This window comes from Neodiprion virginianus, chromosome 5, assembly GCF_021901495.1.
Source record: "Neodiprion virginianus isolate iyNeoVirg1 chromosome 5, iyNeoVirg1.1, whole genome shotgun sequence".
NCBI lineage: Eukaryota > Metazoa > Arthropoda > Insecta > Hymenoptera > Diprionidae > Neodiprion > Neodiprion virginianus.
The window spans coordinates 31,030,555-31,044,369 of record NC_060881.1 but is presented as its reverse complement, the minus strand read 5'-3'; the positions used below and the strand labels follow the sequence as shown (position 1 = coordinate 31,044,369).

General features: G+C 37.0%; 2 protein-coding genes across 6 annotated transcripts; both read right to left on the bottom strand.

Annotated features, from left to right (window-relative positions):
• Nucleotides 1-640: 640 nt before the first annotated feature.
• On the bottom strand, nucleotides 641-4,544 carry LOC124304310 (kelch-like protein 22). Of its 4 annotated transcripts, none has more exons than XM_046762335.1 (8): nucleotides 3,980-4,537; nucleotides 3,834-3,910; nucleotides 3,404-3,653; nucleotides 3,094-3,283; nucleotides 2,878-2,986; nucleotides 2,672-2,793; nucleotides 2,326-2,562; nucleotides 641-1,939 (listed from the first exon to the last, which is right to left on the bottom strand). In XM_046762335.1, the coding sequence occupies exons 1-8, from the start codon at nucleotides 4,154-4,156 to the stop codon at nucleotides 1,596-1,598; spliced, it is 1,506 nt and encodes a 501-aa protein (XP_046618291.1). In that variant the 5' UTR covers nucleotides 4,157-4,537; the 3' UTR covers nucleotides 641-1,595. The 4 variants fall into 4 exon arrangements, 2 of the variants coding, with proteins under 2 accessions (XP_046618291.1, XP_046618290.1); XR_006908145.1 differs by adding an exon at nucleotides 2,164-2,278 and having other exon boundaries at nucleotides 1,793-1,939; nucleotides 2,460-2,562; nucleotides 3,404-3,910; nucleotides 3,980-4,544; XR_006908146.1 differs by adding an exon at nucleotides 2,174-2,278 and having other exon boundaries at nucleotides 1,793-1,939; nucleotides 2,460-2,562; nucleotides 3,404-3,910; nucleotides 3,980-4,544.
• A 1,952-nt stretch (nucleotides 4,545-6,496) lies between these two features.
• Nucleotides 6,497-9,414, bottom strand: LOC124305175 (probable cysteine--tRNA ligase, mitochondrial). Of its 2 annotated transcripts, XM_046764287.1 has the most exons (9): nucleotides 9,189-9,412; nucleotides 8,758-8,976; nucleotides 8,195-8,490; nucleotides 7,848-8,049; nucleotides 7,500-7,762; nucleotides 7,279-7,415; nucleotides 7,059-7,181; nucleotides 6,703-6,966; nucleotides 6,497-6,630 (listed from the first exon to the last, which is right to left on the bottom strand). In XM_046764287.1, the coding sequence occupies exons 2-9, from the start codon at nucleotides 8,802-8,804 to the stop codon at nucleotides 6,580-6,582; spliced, it is 1,383 nt and encodes a 460-aa protein (XP_046620243.1). In that variant the 5' UTR covers nucleotides 8,805-8,976; nucleotides 9,189-9,412; the 3' UTR covers nucleotides 6,497-6,579. The 2 variants fall into 2 exon arrangements, with proteins under 2 accessions (XP_046620243.1, XP_046620242.1); XM_046764286.1 differs by having other exon boundaries at nucleotides 8,758-9,414.
• Between the last annotated feature and the right edge of the window lie 4,401 nt (nucleotides 9,415-13,815).

The following is a 13,815-nucleotide window of genomic DNA, read 5'->3' as shown; positions in this document are numbered from 1 at the left end:
TGTATGTATAAACAAATGCATAAAATTATTTAATTCTCATTCAAGTTTACACAATGTATATAGATATACATATATTATATTTACATGAATGCATACATATGCATATTATTATTATTATTATTGTTGTTATTATTATTATTATTATTGCCGTTGTCATTTGTGGCGTGAAAGGATGGTTACATATATATAATGAAATTCGAACAATTCACGGAAAAAATATGAAATACGCGCTAATGGATCTAAGATTTTTATTAAAAAATTTCATAGTTCAGATTATATACATATACACATACATGTATAGTATACTTACCATGCATATTTCCCTAATAAGTAATAAAATAAATCATTTGTCAAATGTCCACAAATGCAAATTCCAAAAAAAAAAAAATTGCCAATATCATTCGGAAATATTATTTCACAAGCAGGTAAAAACCTGCGCCTCCAGGCACATCCCACTATTTGGACAATTTCTTTGGAACAAGATAAATCCAGCGATTATCATTCAAGTAGCACGGATTTACCATACCTTTACGTCGTGTCTCGTTGTCAGTGTATATTTAGATTTAAAAAAAAAAATTTGCTGGTTGCACGTTTCACACGCTGGCTTCGTATCATTTTCAAATTTTGCTATTGTACTTTGAAGAACAAAGAAAAGTAGTTAAAGAAACGCGGGCGTTCGCTAAGAATATTTGAAATTTTTTTATATAGGTAGATATACGGATCAATATATGTTTTTAAATTATTGTTATTCAGTTTTTTTTTTTTTTAATGCATGTCCCTCTATTCGAAGATTTTTAATCAGGTGAAATTACTTTTCATGTACAGCAGTATTCTATATTACGTTAAAATAACTTTAGACTTTTTTGTTCTTCCATTTATTGAGTAATTTCTTGAATTTCATGACTTGTTCGATTCTTTTGATGAGTATTTACTGATACTTTCTCGATTGAAAAACGTCTACTGGGTCGAACAAAAATATTCAGTAACATCTATATTAGTTTCAGAGTATGGTGAAGACAATGTGTGATGTGTGCAATGTTAATTTTGAATAATCCAAAGTGTGAATTTAGGTTTAGCGATAAAAAGCAAAACTGTGTTAGATAGAATAATCGACAACTAATGTAACGCAAAAGAAAAATTAAAAAAAAAAAATAAAAACTCTGAAAAAAATAACGGCTATTGTAGCAATAGAAATAATTACTCAGTCCAACTATCTACAATTACGATTTTCTATACCTATATGTATGTATGTTTAGAAATGCGATAGAGAACGTCTATGTATGTATATAGCTAAATATAAATTGAGACAATTTAGACTTTGTAATATATTGGTAAAATTAAATTCATTTTTTTCTCAGATTCTATTATAAGTCGTTTATTGATATTCAAATGGCAAGCAGTTTGTAAGGAATTTTAAATCTCTCAGTGATTATTCTTATTAATTTCACATCAGTATTAAAATCGTCATCTATTATACAAATCATTTACAAATACAGTACTCAATTATCATATGAGCTTATCATTATGATGACATGTAAAAATCAAATTAAAAAAAAAAAAAGTTGAAAAAAAAAACAGAATTAGATGCAGACGACTTAATACCGTCTTGTTTTATTGCTGGCATCGATGTCGATTAAAAGTCGTTCGTTCAATTTGCATGAATTTATTATATTAAAACAGCCTATCGGAGAATCAACGCACAGGTTCCGTATACCGGTTCCATCTTGGCTGTATCTCATTCGCATTTTCGTATACCTATCCCTTGTAAGCTTCATTGTTTCTATGTAGACTGTATCTTCGCTCTGTGAAAAACCGATTAAATACGGCCCATTGGTAACCACATTGCTAAACGCTGATGCACAATCCGAAAACCAAGTAGCAGGGTAATTTGAAAGATCTCCTTGAATCCAAACTTGGGCATACTTTGGATTGTTGCAATCTGTAATAAAATACGTTGATCGAAATAGCGGTAAGCAACTCAAATGATTGGATTTATAGGAAACTTGAATGATGAAATAAACTGTTCAGGCAAAGTAAAATACCCAGGTTTCGTTTTTTCATTTTTTTCACAATCAGACACTTGAATTAACTCTATAACTACTGTAGACAGTGCTATGATAAAAGACTTATTCTCATCATATAAAACGATTATAATTCTCGAACCTCTAAGTACCAGAGAAATGCTGCATGTAGTGCTCTTGATACTGGCATGTTAGAACCATATCATGTCCCATTTGTTGTTGCCACTACAGGTTGCCATTAGCCTTCGGCCTCCTCCCTAATAGTAAGTAGTACCTAATTAATGGCTTTACAACTGCTACTCACCAATGATGTAAGTTGAGTCGTTCCACCACGCAATGTACTGAATAGAAATCGGTTTGGTTGCAAGCGACGATGCGTTACGAAAACCCCGAAAGTCACAACAGATTGTTTGCCAATTATTTTTTCTTGGGTCGTACGTGTAAAGTGCCGACTTGTAGATCATCAGTTTTTCATTATATTCGACCGTCATAGGTACACTGGTGAATTCCTCAGGAACATCCGCCGCCTTGCTCCATCTATCTATTGAGCAAATTAAGCGGTGAAATTTTGTCAAAGAATCTTTAAATTGGCAATAAACGTATTTTCAGTTCTTTCTGAATTTCTTTTCATCTAACAGTAAAATTCTCACCTTGATGAACATTGTACACATCCACAGTTGAGAGTTTAAGACGGCGACGTCCTACACCGCCCATCACATAGAGTCTGTTGTTCAAAAATGCTACTGCCATGTGTCGGCGTGGTTCCCGCAAACTTGAAACAACACAGAACACTCACTTACAATGCTTTTCTCATGATTATGAATATGGTTTAGAACTATCGAGGAGACATAAGCACCTGGTGACGTAGTACCAGGACTTTGTAATCGTAGAGTAGCGCCATATTTCCTTTTCAAATAATCCTGTACCGATCCCATACTCTCCACCAATAATGTAGATGTCATATCCTACAATTTTAACAATAAATCAATGTGAAGTCACGATTTTCACCCAAGACCAATTCTTAGAGCTGGATCTCTTTGAAATTCACTCTCTGTTGAGACCTGAGGCTTACCTCGCCCTACAGCCTGCCTGCCTTCGATGTTCTTGGTAGAAACGTTGGAAAACTTAGGTATTTCAGCAACTTCAAAGAATTTACTTCCATCCCAACAATAAATACAAACTTGCTGCTGGTTTTCACCAATCACTTTGTATCCCACAACACATTGTGCATTGCTCTTCAACCGTTGCTCATTGATTTTTTCCTGTAAGATATGAAAAATATTAATAATAAAAGTAAACGACAGGAAAAAATTTAATGTTATATAGTCAATCATCTAATAACCCGCGTGCAGCTTGCAACCGGGAATAAAATTATTCCATACCGTGCGATCATTGTCCAAAGCATCTTTCTCCAACAACATAAATGGAAAATGTAATTTGAATCTGTCGATTTCGCCGGATGGAACATTGCGCTCCAGCCACTGTTTAGTTATTTCGAGAAGAAAGTCGAGAGACGATTGGTTGCAGGCGCTTCCTACCAGATCTAAAAACTCTTCTTCGGGAAGTTCAAGATAGGTGGAACAATGCAGACCCTCAGAGAGGTGTTCCAGGCATGAAGCTTTGGCGAGATCTCTGAGAACCAAGAGATTCAACTCTTTAGCCAATCGCCAGAACTGGATGGATTTTTCGGGATCGAGACGACGGCAGGCAATTATGTTCGTCAAATCTTTGGTGAGTTCCTCGGCGGCGAACAAAACGCCCAATTCGAGCAACTCGGGAACGTCGTCTAAGCTGGAATACTGCGAGGCGTACCTTGAAAGACTGCGTTTGACGCGGCGAATATCGGCGAAGGTGGAATTAGCGCTCTCAGAAGTCCAGCTGACGAATGTCTGCACAAGAGAAACCATACGATAAGATGAGGTTACACAGACAACGGTTAATTTATTGATTCAACTTACCCGCAATGTTTTTGCATCGATTTCATAATTGATACGGTGCTCGGTGCTTAGAGTGTCGCAAAAATTTGGCGAGAAGAGAGACGCGAAGTAATCGCTCTTCGACGATAAATCATCACGGTACGCTTCTATTCGCTCTTCCCCGAGAATCAAGGTTACCCGCTCCTTCGTCGTTTCCATATTCAGGGATTTCAGGAACGTCACAGTTACCGGTACATGTGATTGAACTTTGTTTCCACGGAACACTGATATTCAAGACACTAACCGTCATTAGTCCTCTAGCATCGAACACCACTTGTTTGAATCAACGGTTTCAACCGTTTCAACCCATCAGCCGTTATTCTATGTGTAAGCGAATCAAGTTCAGCTGCCCCCCTCCGCGCTGCTGGCTGATGACACTTCTGCTTGTTTATAATCATGCTTTTGCTTGATATGATACGGCAAATGCAACCGCAAAAATATGCGCAAAAACCTGATTTGCATACATTTCTTTAAGTAACTAGCAGATGATTATCAAAACCGGTTTTCTTCGTGCAGCTTCTGCGAATTTTCAGGAACTTCTAGCTGCTAGACTAATCTCGAAACCATTGAAAAATCTATTTGTTTACATCATGGTTTACATACATTGACCAACCTCACCATGCGGCACCTCCGACGAACATTCGTCTGTGATATTACTTTGATTGATCAAGAGCAATTACTCTTTAAAGTAATGATCAGTGGCTAATGTAATGCTGACATTCGTTCACGCTCAATTACACTTGTTGGGTAGTTATTTTGGATAATCGAGATCCTGCCGGCTGCGTCATGTAATATTCATTTATTTTACTTGGTTTGAATTTTTACTGGTGAGAGTTGGTAAAACTGCTGCGCCATACTTGCGCGGAGTTTTGGTGGTTTCAATTTCTCGGTGTGCAACTCGTCAATGGAATTATTCTTTGAATATTTCTTCACTAAGTGAAAAGCAGCAGTGTTCATATGAAATTATAAATTTATAACTTAATAATGGGTGTGTCGATGCCAATATATACCTAATTATCTATCAACCCCCAATGCAATAATTTGTTAAATAAGTGACTGTCGCGATTCTATCGCGTTTCAATTACCTGTTCTGAGATGAGTAATGTGTGTTTATATGGTTCTTATTGTGATTGAAAAAAAAATCTCAACAACGGCGCGATCATATCGTTTGACTCTGAATTAGTGCTTGTGCCAATACTACTACGTCTAATATGAAACAGCATTGAATTTATAACGTTTTTCGTGTTATTTGATGCCTTGTGTTGCCCATAAGGTGATTAAAAATTAATTAAATTTCGCCAATGGGAATGCGTAGTACGCTAGATAAGCTCTACAACTTACGGTTTTTGTTTTGTTCAATTTCGTTCGATATTCGTTTCGATTATTGCCGATTATTGTCGGCTTGTTACATTTTTTTAAATCTAAATCATTCGCGTGTTATGCGTGTGCATTAATTAAACTCTTTAGAACAATTGAATCATTGACGAAAAATCAATTTATCTGGCCAAAGTTTGGAAATGTGTCGATCTTTATTAAACGATCGCACTAGCATTTACGTCTCGATTTGTAATATAATTTTTTATTGTTTGATATGCAATTTTTCAAATGACGATTGTGTGGACCTAATAACCCGTGATCTTGGTAAAAAAATTTTAAAACGTAATAATAATTACAATAAAACTATCTTTCCGAGGTTTGAAAAAAAAAAGAAATCGGAAATTCTATACAACCTTGTTTTCAGAATGATCATTTGAAAAGTATAAGGCTCGTTAAAAGTTCAGTTTTGCAAATGCAAAAACGTTAACATTCCTACTTGGATGTGCATTACAAATACAAGTACGAGTAAAACGTACATGTTAACAATAGATGTGAAATATCGGCGAATGGTGTGCTGATAATAGTAAAGAACAATAATTAATGGTAAATAATAGTATAATTAGAAGCATAGCAGCGACAATATTGAAATTTCACGAAATGTATTGTAACACTATCGAAATCTCACTGAATTCACCAATTTTTGGCAAATCCATCAAACTTGACTGCTAGATGAACAAACCTGATCAGACATGGTCTGGGATCGCGGTAGTTTTATTGTTTTAAATATTTGTTCAAATATTCTTGCGTCCATTGAACGACAGTCTATGCAAAAAGGACAACAATGAAAGAAGAGTGATGAGAATTTGGACAAGGAATCCCCTTAAACTTTGCCTGCGAATAGAATCGTCTTTTCCTTTTGGTCTTTGGTTTACATTTTAGAAAGGCATGTGCGGGCGACAGTTTAGCTATTCGAACGTTTTTCTTCCCCCAAAATATCTAAATAACCATTTTCGTAATCTGAATCGTAAAGTTATATACTACATTCTTAAATCCGACCGTGTTCCTTATCCTACATCCTATCCTAGACATTAGAGATTGATACATCTGTCTTATCCATATCCGATTCGGTACTTATCAACATCATTTGGACGAATAATTGATTAAAATCACGAGGGTGCGCAATAATTTGTACAATTACTTTATTGATAGCCTAACGGATGACATTATTTCAATAGCAAAGAAAAATGATGGTGCTATTTTTAAATTCATGTTTTCTTAGCTCCTCCAAAACTCCACGTAGATGTATTCCCGTAATCCTGAAAACGAGCATAAATTTGATATCACCGTGTTCAGGGTCAAGTTTTATTCTTTCGAATTGCAATTCTCACCTTTATTTGAACTCCGTGAAGGGATAGATTTTTCCTTGCTGCATCGCATGCTTCTAACAATCTTTTATCCTTTAACTTGACTTCAAGCGCAAAATTTCTAACATCTCTTCTCAAGTTTACAAGATCATCTATAACGTCCGCCGTTTGTATACTACTCTTCTGCGTATTCTTCGTGTTTGTTTCCAACCCGAAAGACTTCAATGTTGATGTTATATAATTCGCGAGAGCTGCGATAACAGCAGGACTTCGCACTGTTCCTTCTTCCTGAAATCATGTACGCACAATGTTATTCATTGATTTAATTAATTAAAAATCGCAAACTAAGTACAACGATGGCATAACCAGACTTCACTCACCTCAGGCGAATGTAACATCTTATTTCCAAGAGTAACCAAACTTGTAATTTCGCGTATTGCCTTTGGGGTATCGAAGTCACCTGCTAAGGCTGATTGAATTACCGATTTCGCTTTTGCCAAGCTCTAAAGTCATAAGAAATATTTTTAAATCATTATTTTATTAACGCTTTTTAGCCCATTTCATTTTTGAAACAAATAAAAACCCAAGAACTAATCTTACTTGCAATATTACAACTTCGTCTACATTTCCCTCTGGTAAAGTTCCGTTCACGTAGTTATTGCAATCGTCTAAGAAACACTCAACTTTTTTTAATATTGCAACAGATGCCGCCATGAGATCATCTGTGTATTCCACCCCTGGAGAGGACGTCAAGAAATCATTAAGAATAAATTGAGTTTGGTTGATACAAACAATAACTGATAACTGACAACAAAAAATACCTCTCCTGTAATGCGAGGTCAAGCAAAAGAGCCTGAACTGATCGGCAGTGAATTTATCAAGTAATTCCGCGATGCTGACACTGTTTCCTAAACTTTTGGACATTTTCATACTATTTATATGAAGGTGTCCTGTGTGCAGCCAGTAATTAACCCACTGTGAAACTCCGTGATGTTGACATGATTGAGCTTCTTCATTCTCGTGATGAGGAAATGCCAAGTCGATACCTCCGCTATGAATGTCCACAGACTTTCCAAACTTCTCACTGAAGATTTAGAAGAAGAAAAATTTGAATTTGCCGCTGGAAATGGTAATGAAATATGCATTTTCAATTTTCCTGTAAATATTACCTGGCCATTACACTGCACTCTATATGCCATCCGGGTCTGCCGGGTCCCCAGGAACTTTCCCAGAAAGGTTCGCCAGGCTTGGCAGCCTTCCAAAGAGCAAAATCCTGGCCATTTCGTTTTCCCTGGGTACAAGGTGCGGTTGTTTCCTTAATGCCTAGTTTTCCGTACGCCTGATACTTACTGGTATCGAAATAGACTGAACCTAGTTCAAAATTCAAAACATCTGCATTATACTGGAAGATAATCTCTCAATTTGTGATAACAACCGTTAACGCTTCCTTGCATCATTTACCATATATTACAAAGTGGTAGTTTTTTCATCGGTCGGAATCTCGCACGGGTCGTACCTTCGTCGGTGACGTAGGCCCCGCCATTCTTTAGTATTTGAAATATAAATTGCAATATTTGAGGCATGTGTTCTGACACGCGGCAGCACAGATACGGTTGTTGAACATTCAGCTCTGCCATATCAGAAAAAAATTCTTTCTCATAGAACCTTGTTAATTCTTTCCAGTCCCGCTTACTCTCCCCAGACTTCTTTATTATCTTGTCATCAATATCTGTTATGCCCATCATTGTTATCAAGTTGATATCAAAATATTCTACCAATATTCGACGGATAATGTCCAATTTGACGTAGGAACTGTAAGAAATTAATGGTATATCATGATTTTAGAATGAAAGAAATTGAAGCCATGTTTATTTCTATATGATGAAGCAACCGCTTTTCAATTTGACAGTTGAAAATTCTGTGTCTCGGAATATTTCACGCTTTACACATATTCGCAGAAAGTTTCGTTAATAACTGGTATCAATAGCAAATAGTCAATTTGAAAACTTCTGTCTTCAATGATTTCTTGAATTCCCATAAGAGTTGACGTAAGTGAGTAAGGCAGAATAATTTGTTTACCAAGCGTGACCTATGTGCGCAGAGTCGTAAACCGTTGGTCCGCACATATACCAACTGGCGTATCCTTCATTTCGTGTAATCAATGGAACTTTAGATTTTACTATAGGATTGTAGACTACTATTCCCGTGTCAAATCCTGTCGGCTCAATCCACGCGACTTCACCCACATTCCTTTTCTTATCTTGATTTTTCCATGCCGACACATGCAGTCGTCTATTTCTACAGAATGTAGAAACCAACAGTGAGCGTAGCAGTTTCATTATGTCAAAATTAAAATACTCATTTGGTTATTCTAGTCTATTTGCGCCTTTGTTTCATGTCACGATAATATATTCAAGCAGATTTTTCTGAATAATGTATTTTTGTAGGTTGGATTTTAATTTATACGATGGTTGGACGATTGCCGGTATTCCGCAATGCTCGATCAGTACCATATAAATAAAACTTTGACGATGAGGAAAGGATTATGATTTTATTGTGTTGAATATAATTTCCGCAAAAATCTTCAGCGGACACATTCTTTGCATTCCTGTTCACACGTTACAAAATTACAGGTTCGGTTCGTGGTTCGGTTTTACTACATTTTTCTTATAGGTTATGTTTTTAAGGACTCTAGTTGTGTTTAATCCATTGTCTATGGTTTAATCTAGGGACCTTGGTTGAGTTAACCAATAGTAGCGCCCCTACCGGTAACAATTGGTTGTGCTTAGATTTTTTTTTTTAAGGTTACGTTCCCAAAAATATGTTAATACTGGAACGCTCGCCGTAACGTAGCGCTGCCTGAGAGTGTCGCCGAGAAAGACAGAAAATTAGGAGAATTCTGTCCTCAGATACTCGTTGCTGATTGGCAAGGAAAGAGATAGAGGTGAGAACACACCTTCTCGCTTTCACTAACGGGAGCATATTTCTGTCTTTGTTCAACCTTTGCGTGAGGATGGACTGACGAGACGCTTAATACCATATTTTTCATTGGTTATGTTCAACCATGGTAACGCCTAACGTTGGTAACCACGGTGTTTTGGTAACATACCGTCGTCATAGTGATATTAAAAAGCTGAGAAATGCCGTTCAAGAAATATCCGTAATTGGTCGGAGAATTCATACTTCGCCTGACGTCGCACATTGTTACGGCAATGCTCTAAACATTTGATCGCGTTATGCGTAGCCTACGTGGTGTTTTCACCCGGCCGCTGAGACCATAGAGATATATAAAACAGAGCGTAAGCAACGGTGTAAGCGTCCCGTGAACGGATTCGAATCGGTTCTCTAAACGAGAGCAGATAATAATTCTAAACAGCTAGGCAGGCGCGTGCAGCTACCCCCACTCCATGTGAAGAGCGACAGAGAGGGCGGGAGGATTATTATCTTCCGTCCTTCACAGAACTTATTTAACTCTCTTCTGAACGCCGTGCGGTATCAGTCGTTTCCAAGAGATTAGAGCAGCATAACGTGTACGCAGTATTATTTCAACATTCAGAGCGCGTTGTTCGATCAGTGTACTTGTACCATACTCATCTGTGAATAATACACGAAGAGCAGCGTGTAGCCTGAAGAGAAACCGAGTTACTGAAATAAAAACATCCTACGAACGTTCAAGGTGAATTTCGTGTTTCGAGTTTCCATTTTTTTGTGTAACTTCAGATTTCAGTGATGTTATTTTTGTCTCTATGCGTCGTGTGACAGTTTTATTTTATTTTTTTGGGGTGATCTTCGGTAAATGCGCAGTTGCATTGTTAGAAAGTTTATTCAGTCGGTTCAGACAGCTACAGCACACAAAGTGAATGTAGGATCGTGTGTTGTTGCGGTGCGGATTCTTGGACTACAAGAGATTAGTGAAGATCTAAATTACGTAAAAAGTGCGTCGCTTCGCCAGTAAACCTCGGATGCTGCAAGAACTACTACATGTAAAAGTGTCGAGCAGCCCAGAGTCGAGGTAACAATACTTATTTTAATTATTGATTGATAATTCGAGGTGGTACATATAAAGCCGAACTTTTGTTCTTGCATAACATACAATGAATACGAAACTAGACAACAGTAATAATTAATTTGCAAACTGAAAAGCCAATTTATTAAATTAATTCAAGTGTTCTGTTTTGTTTTTTACAGATTTAAGCAGAGACTTCCGAGTAATTTTTCCATTTCTCGGCAACGTTGGTGAGTTTGCACGTGTTAGGTTATGGGTATTTCCCTGGGATTCCTCTGTCACGTGGCGTGGCGGTAACAATTGTTGCACAAATCTTCGATTTCTTAGCTGCATGGATAGGCTCATTCACGATCACAACGTGCTTGACTTTCAGTCGAATAATTTTTTTCTTCGCAATTTAATTTACTGTAGCTTACTTAAAATTATAAATTTTGCACGTTGTTAAAAGTGGAATGAGCATCGCGACAGGTAACCATCGCTTACTCGGCACTCGCGAGATCGAATTGTGTTTCACAACTGCTGTAGTAATCTACGTAATTTACCGATGATGTCGTTTAAGTGGTGGGTTCACCTGAGGTTTGAACGTATTCAGTTATTCACATTATCGTTAAATCGAGAAAATTCCAAAGGCTGACATAACGTAACGTAATCAAATTGCATTTTATGTTGTATATCATTTTCAATCTTTTGACACCCAACAAGCATTGATCAACTGCAGGCTTAGCTCGCTTAGAAAAATGGTAATTGGCATACAGGATGTTTTTAATCAATTTTACAAAAGGTTAATGTACCGATAATCTGCCAAGATTTACTCACATTTTACATACAATATTAACGTTGGCGGAATACGACCGCGCTACTATATTCTGAGTAGGCAGATTATGATACAAAAACATTTTGCTCCCAACAGGTAACCAATGAAAATGTAAGTCAGTGACCACGGAGCAAATGATGAAGAATGATGTGTGTTGGAAAAAATGGGGAATCATTTAGATCGAATATAGGTAACCGGGTAGGTAGGTGGACGTTTTCGGATCCGTCGCGGGGTTTATGCATGTGTGTGTGAGAGTCTCTCTTTTCCGTTGGGTGGTTCCGTTGGTAAACAGGCAGGGGTAGGAAGGTCGCGATGTACCGTGATGTTACTAAATTTTGTAATCCACGCGTCAAACGATCACAGAGTTTTTTTTCCAAACGACTCCATATTCGAGTCACTCGACCATTTGTGAGCATTTGAATATTAAAGATATTGAATGTCCTATTTATTGACACTTTGCAACCATTTCTCAATCGTTACTCAATTCAATTCAATTTAATTATTTAGTTATTACCGACCATTATTGCATTCGGTTGATCTCTGTGATCGTCTGAATGAGCGAAATGCATCTCTGGACCATCTATCGCGTTCCGTGGTACGCTAGATGGAGAGAGATGCTGGGCTCGAAGACTTCGCGTCGAAGAGGACCGCCGACCGTCACGTCACACAATAATGCATACCCTCCAACCTCCCACCCGATTTTGATTTGATTTTTTGTCTGAGAAGAACAATCCGCATAGCAATGTATCTAATTCAAAAAGATGCAGATGCGGATTGGGTTTCTACAGAACTTTTGGGACAAGTCCCAGATAATACAAATTTTTGGACAGTTTAATCTGTCGCGCCTTTTTGCGCGTAGATTAATCACGAGAATTGGACGCAGCCTTTTGCGCGTGAATTAATAACCGGAATCAGGCACGTTTTTTTACGCATCGATTTTGTAAATTGTATATAACAAGTGCCAGATAATACAAATTTTTTGACAGTTTAATCTGTCGCGCCTTTTTGCGCGTAGATTAATCACAAGAATTGGACGTAGGCTTTTGCGCGTAGATTAATCACAAGAATTGGACGCAGGTTTTTGCGCGTAAATTAATAACGGGAATCAGGCACGTTTTTTACGCGTCGAATTTACAAACCGTGTATAACAAGTTCCAAATAATGCAAATTTTTTGACAGTTTAATCTGTCGCGCTTAATTGCGTGAAGATTAATCTCGAGAATTGGACGCAGCCTTTTGCGCGTAAATCAACAACGGGAATCGGAAACGTTTTTTTACGTGTCGATTTTGCAAACTGTATATGTATAAAAGAGTTACGCACTCTCGACGTGCTGATTTTTCAGCTCTTCGGTCAATTTTTTTACGAATAATAAAGTTTTCAAGTTTCACGACGCCTTTTGCGCGTGGACTTGATACCTTTTAGTTATGAGAGAAAGCGCGTCATTTGATACTCGGCGCACAACGCGCAGGCACAAAAATCTCGGTAGTGTATAGTGATAGTGGAGAATCTTGGCGTAAGTATTTATGAAATATATCTGAAATGTACAGAAACACTCGTTTAACTGATCGTATTATTTTTTTGTTTCAGGGCCACAAAACCAGTATTTTAACAAATGCACTGATAACTATAGAATGCTCAGTTGAGAAAGATATTCACTTTAGTAACTCAAAGCAGAGAGAGATGTCGATTCAAAAAATGTAGAATGTTTTTTATTGATCAATACAATCAATAATCGAAGCAACGAATATTAAAGCGAATATCAAGTTGGACTCGACCCATTTTTTGTCAGTGTATGGACTTATGTGATTGTGCTACCCATATCTTCGTGTGTTTCAGCTAATCAAAATTTTTGTCTATTTCAGCTAAAACAACTTTTAGTCTGTTTCAGTTAACCAAACCTTTTGTCTGTTTCAGGTAATTAAACGTTTTGTCTCTTTCAGCTAATCAAACTCTTTGTCCGTTTCAGCTAATCAAACCTTTTGTCTGCTTCAGCTGATCAAATTTTCTGTCTATATCAGCTATTCAAACTTTTTGTCCGTTTCAGATAATCAAATCTTTCGTCTGTTTCAGCTCATCAAACTTTCTGTCTGTTTCAGTTAATAAAACTTTTACGCCTGTTTCAGTAAATAAAATTTGCTGTCTCTTTCAGCTAAGCAAACTTTTTGTATGTTTCATCTAATCAGACCTCTTTCCTTTTCAGCTAATCAAATCTTCTGTCCGTTGAAACTAATTAATTTGTCTCTTTTTAGTTCATTATATTTTTTACTTATTTAAGCTAAGTATATTTTTGTCTGTATCGGCGTATGTCACTAATTA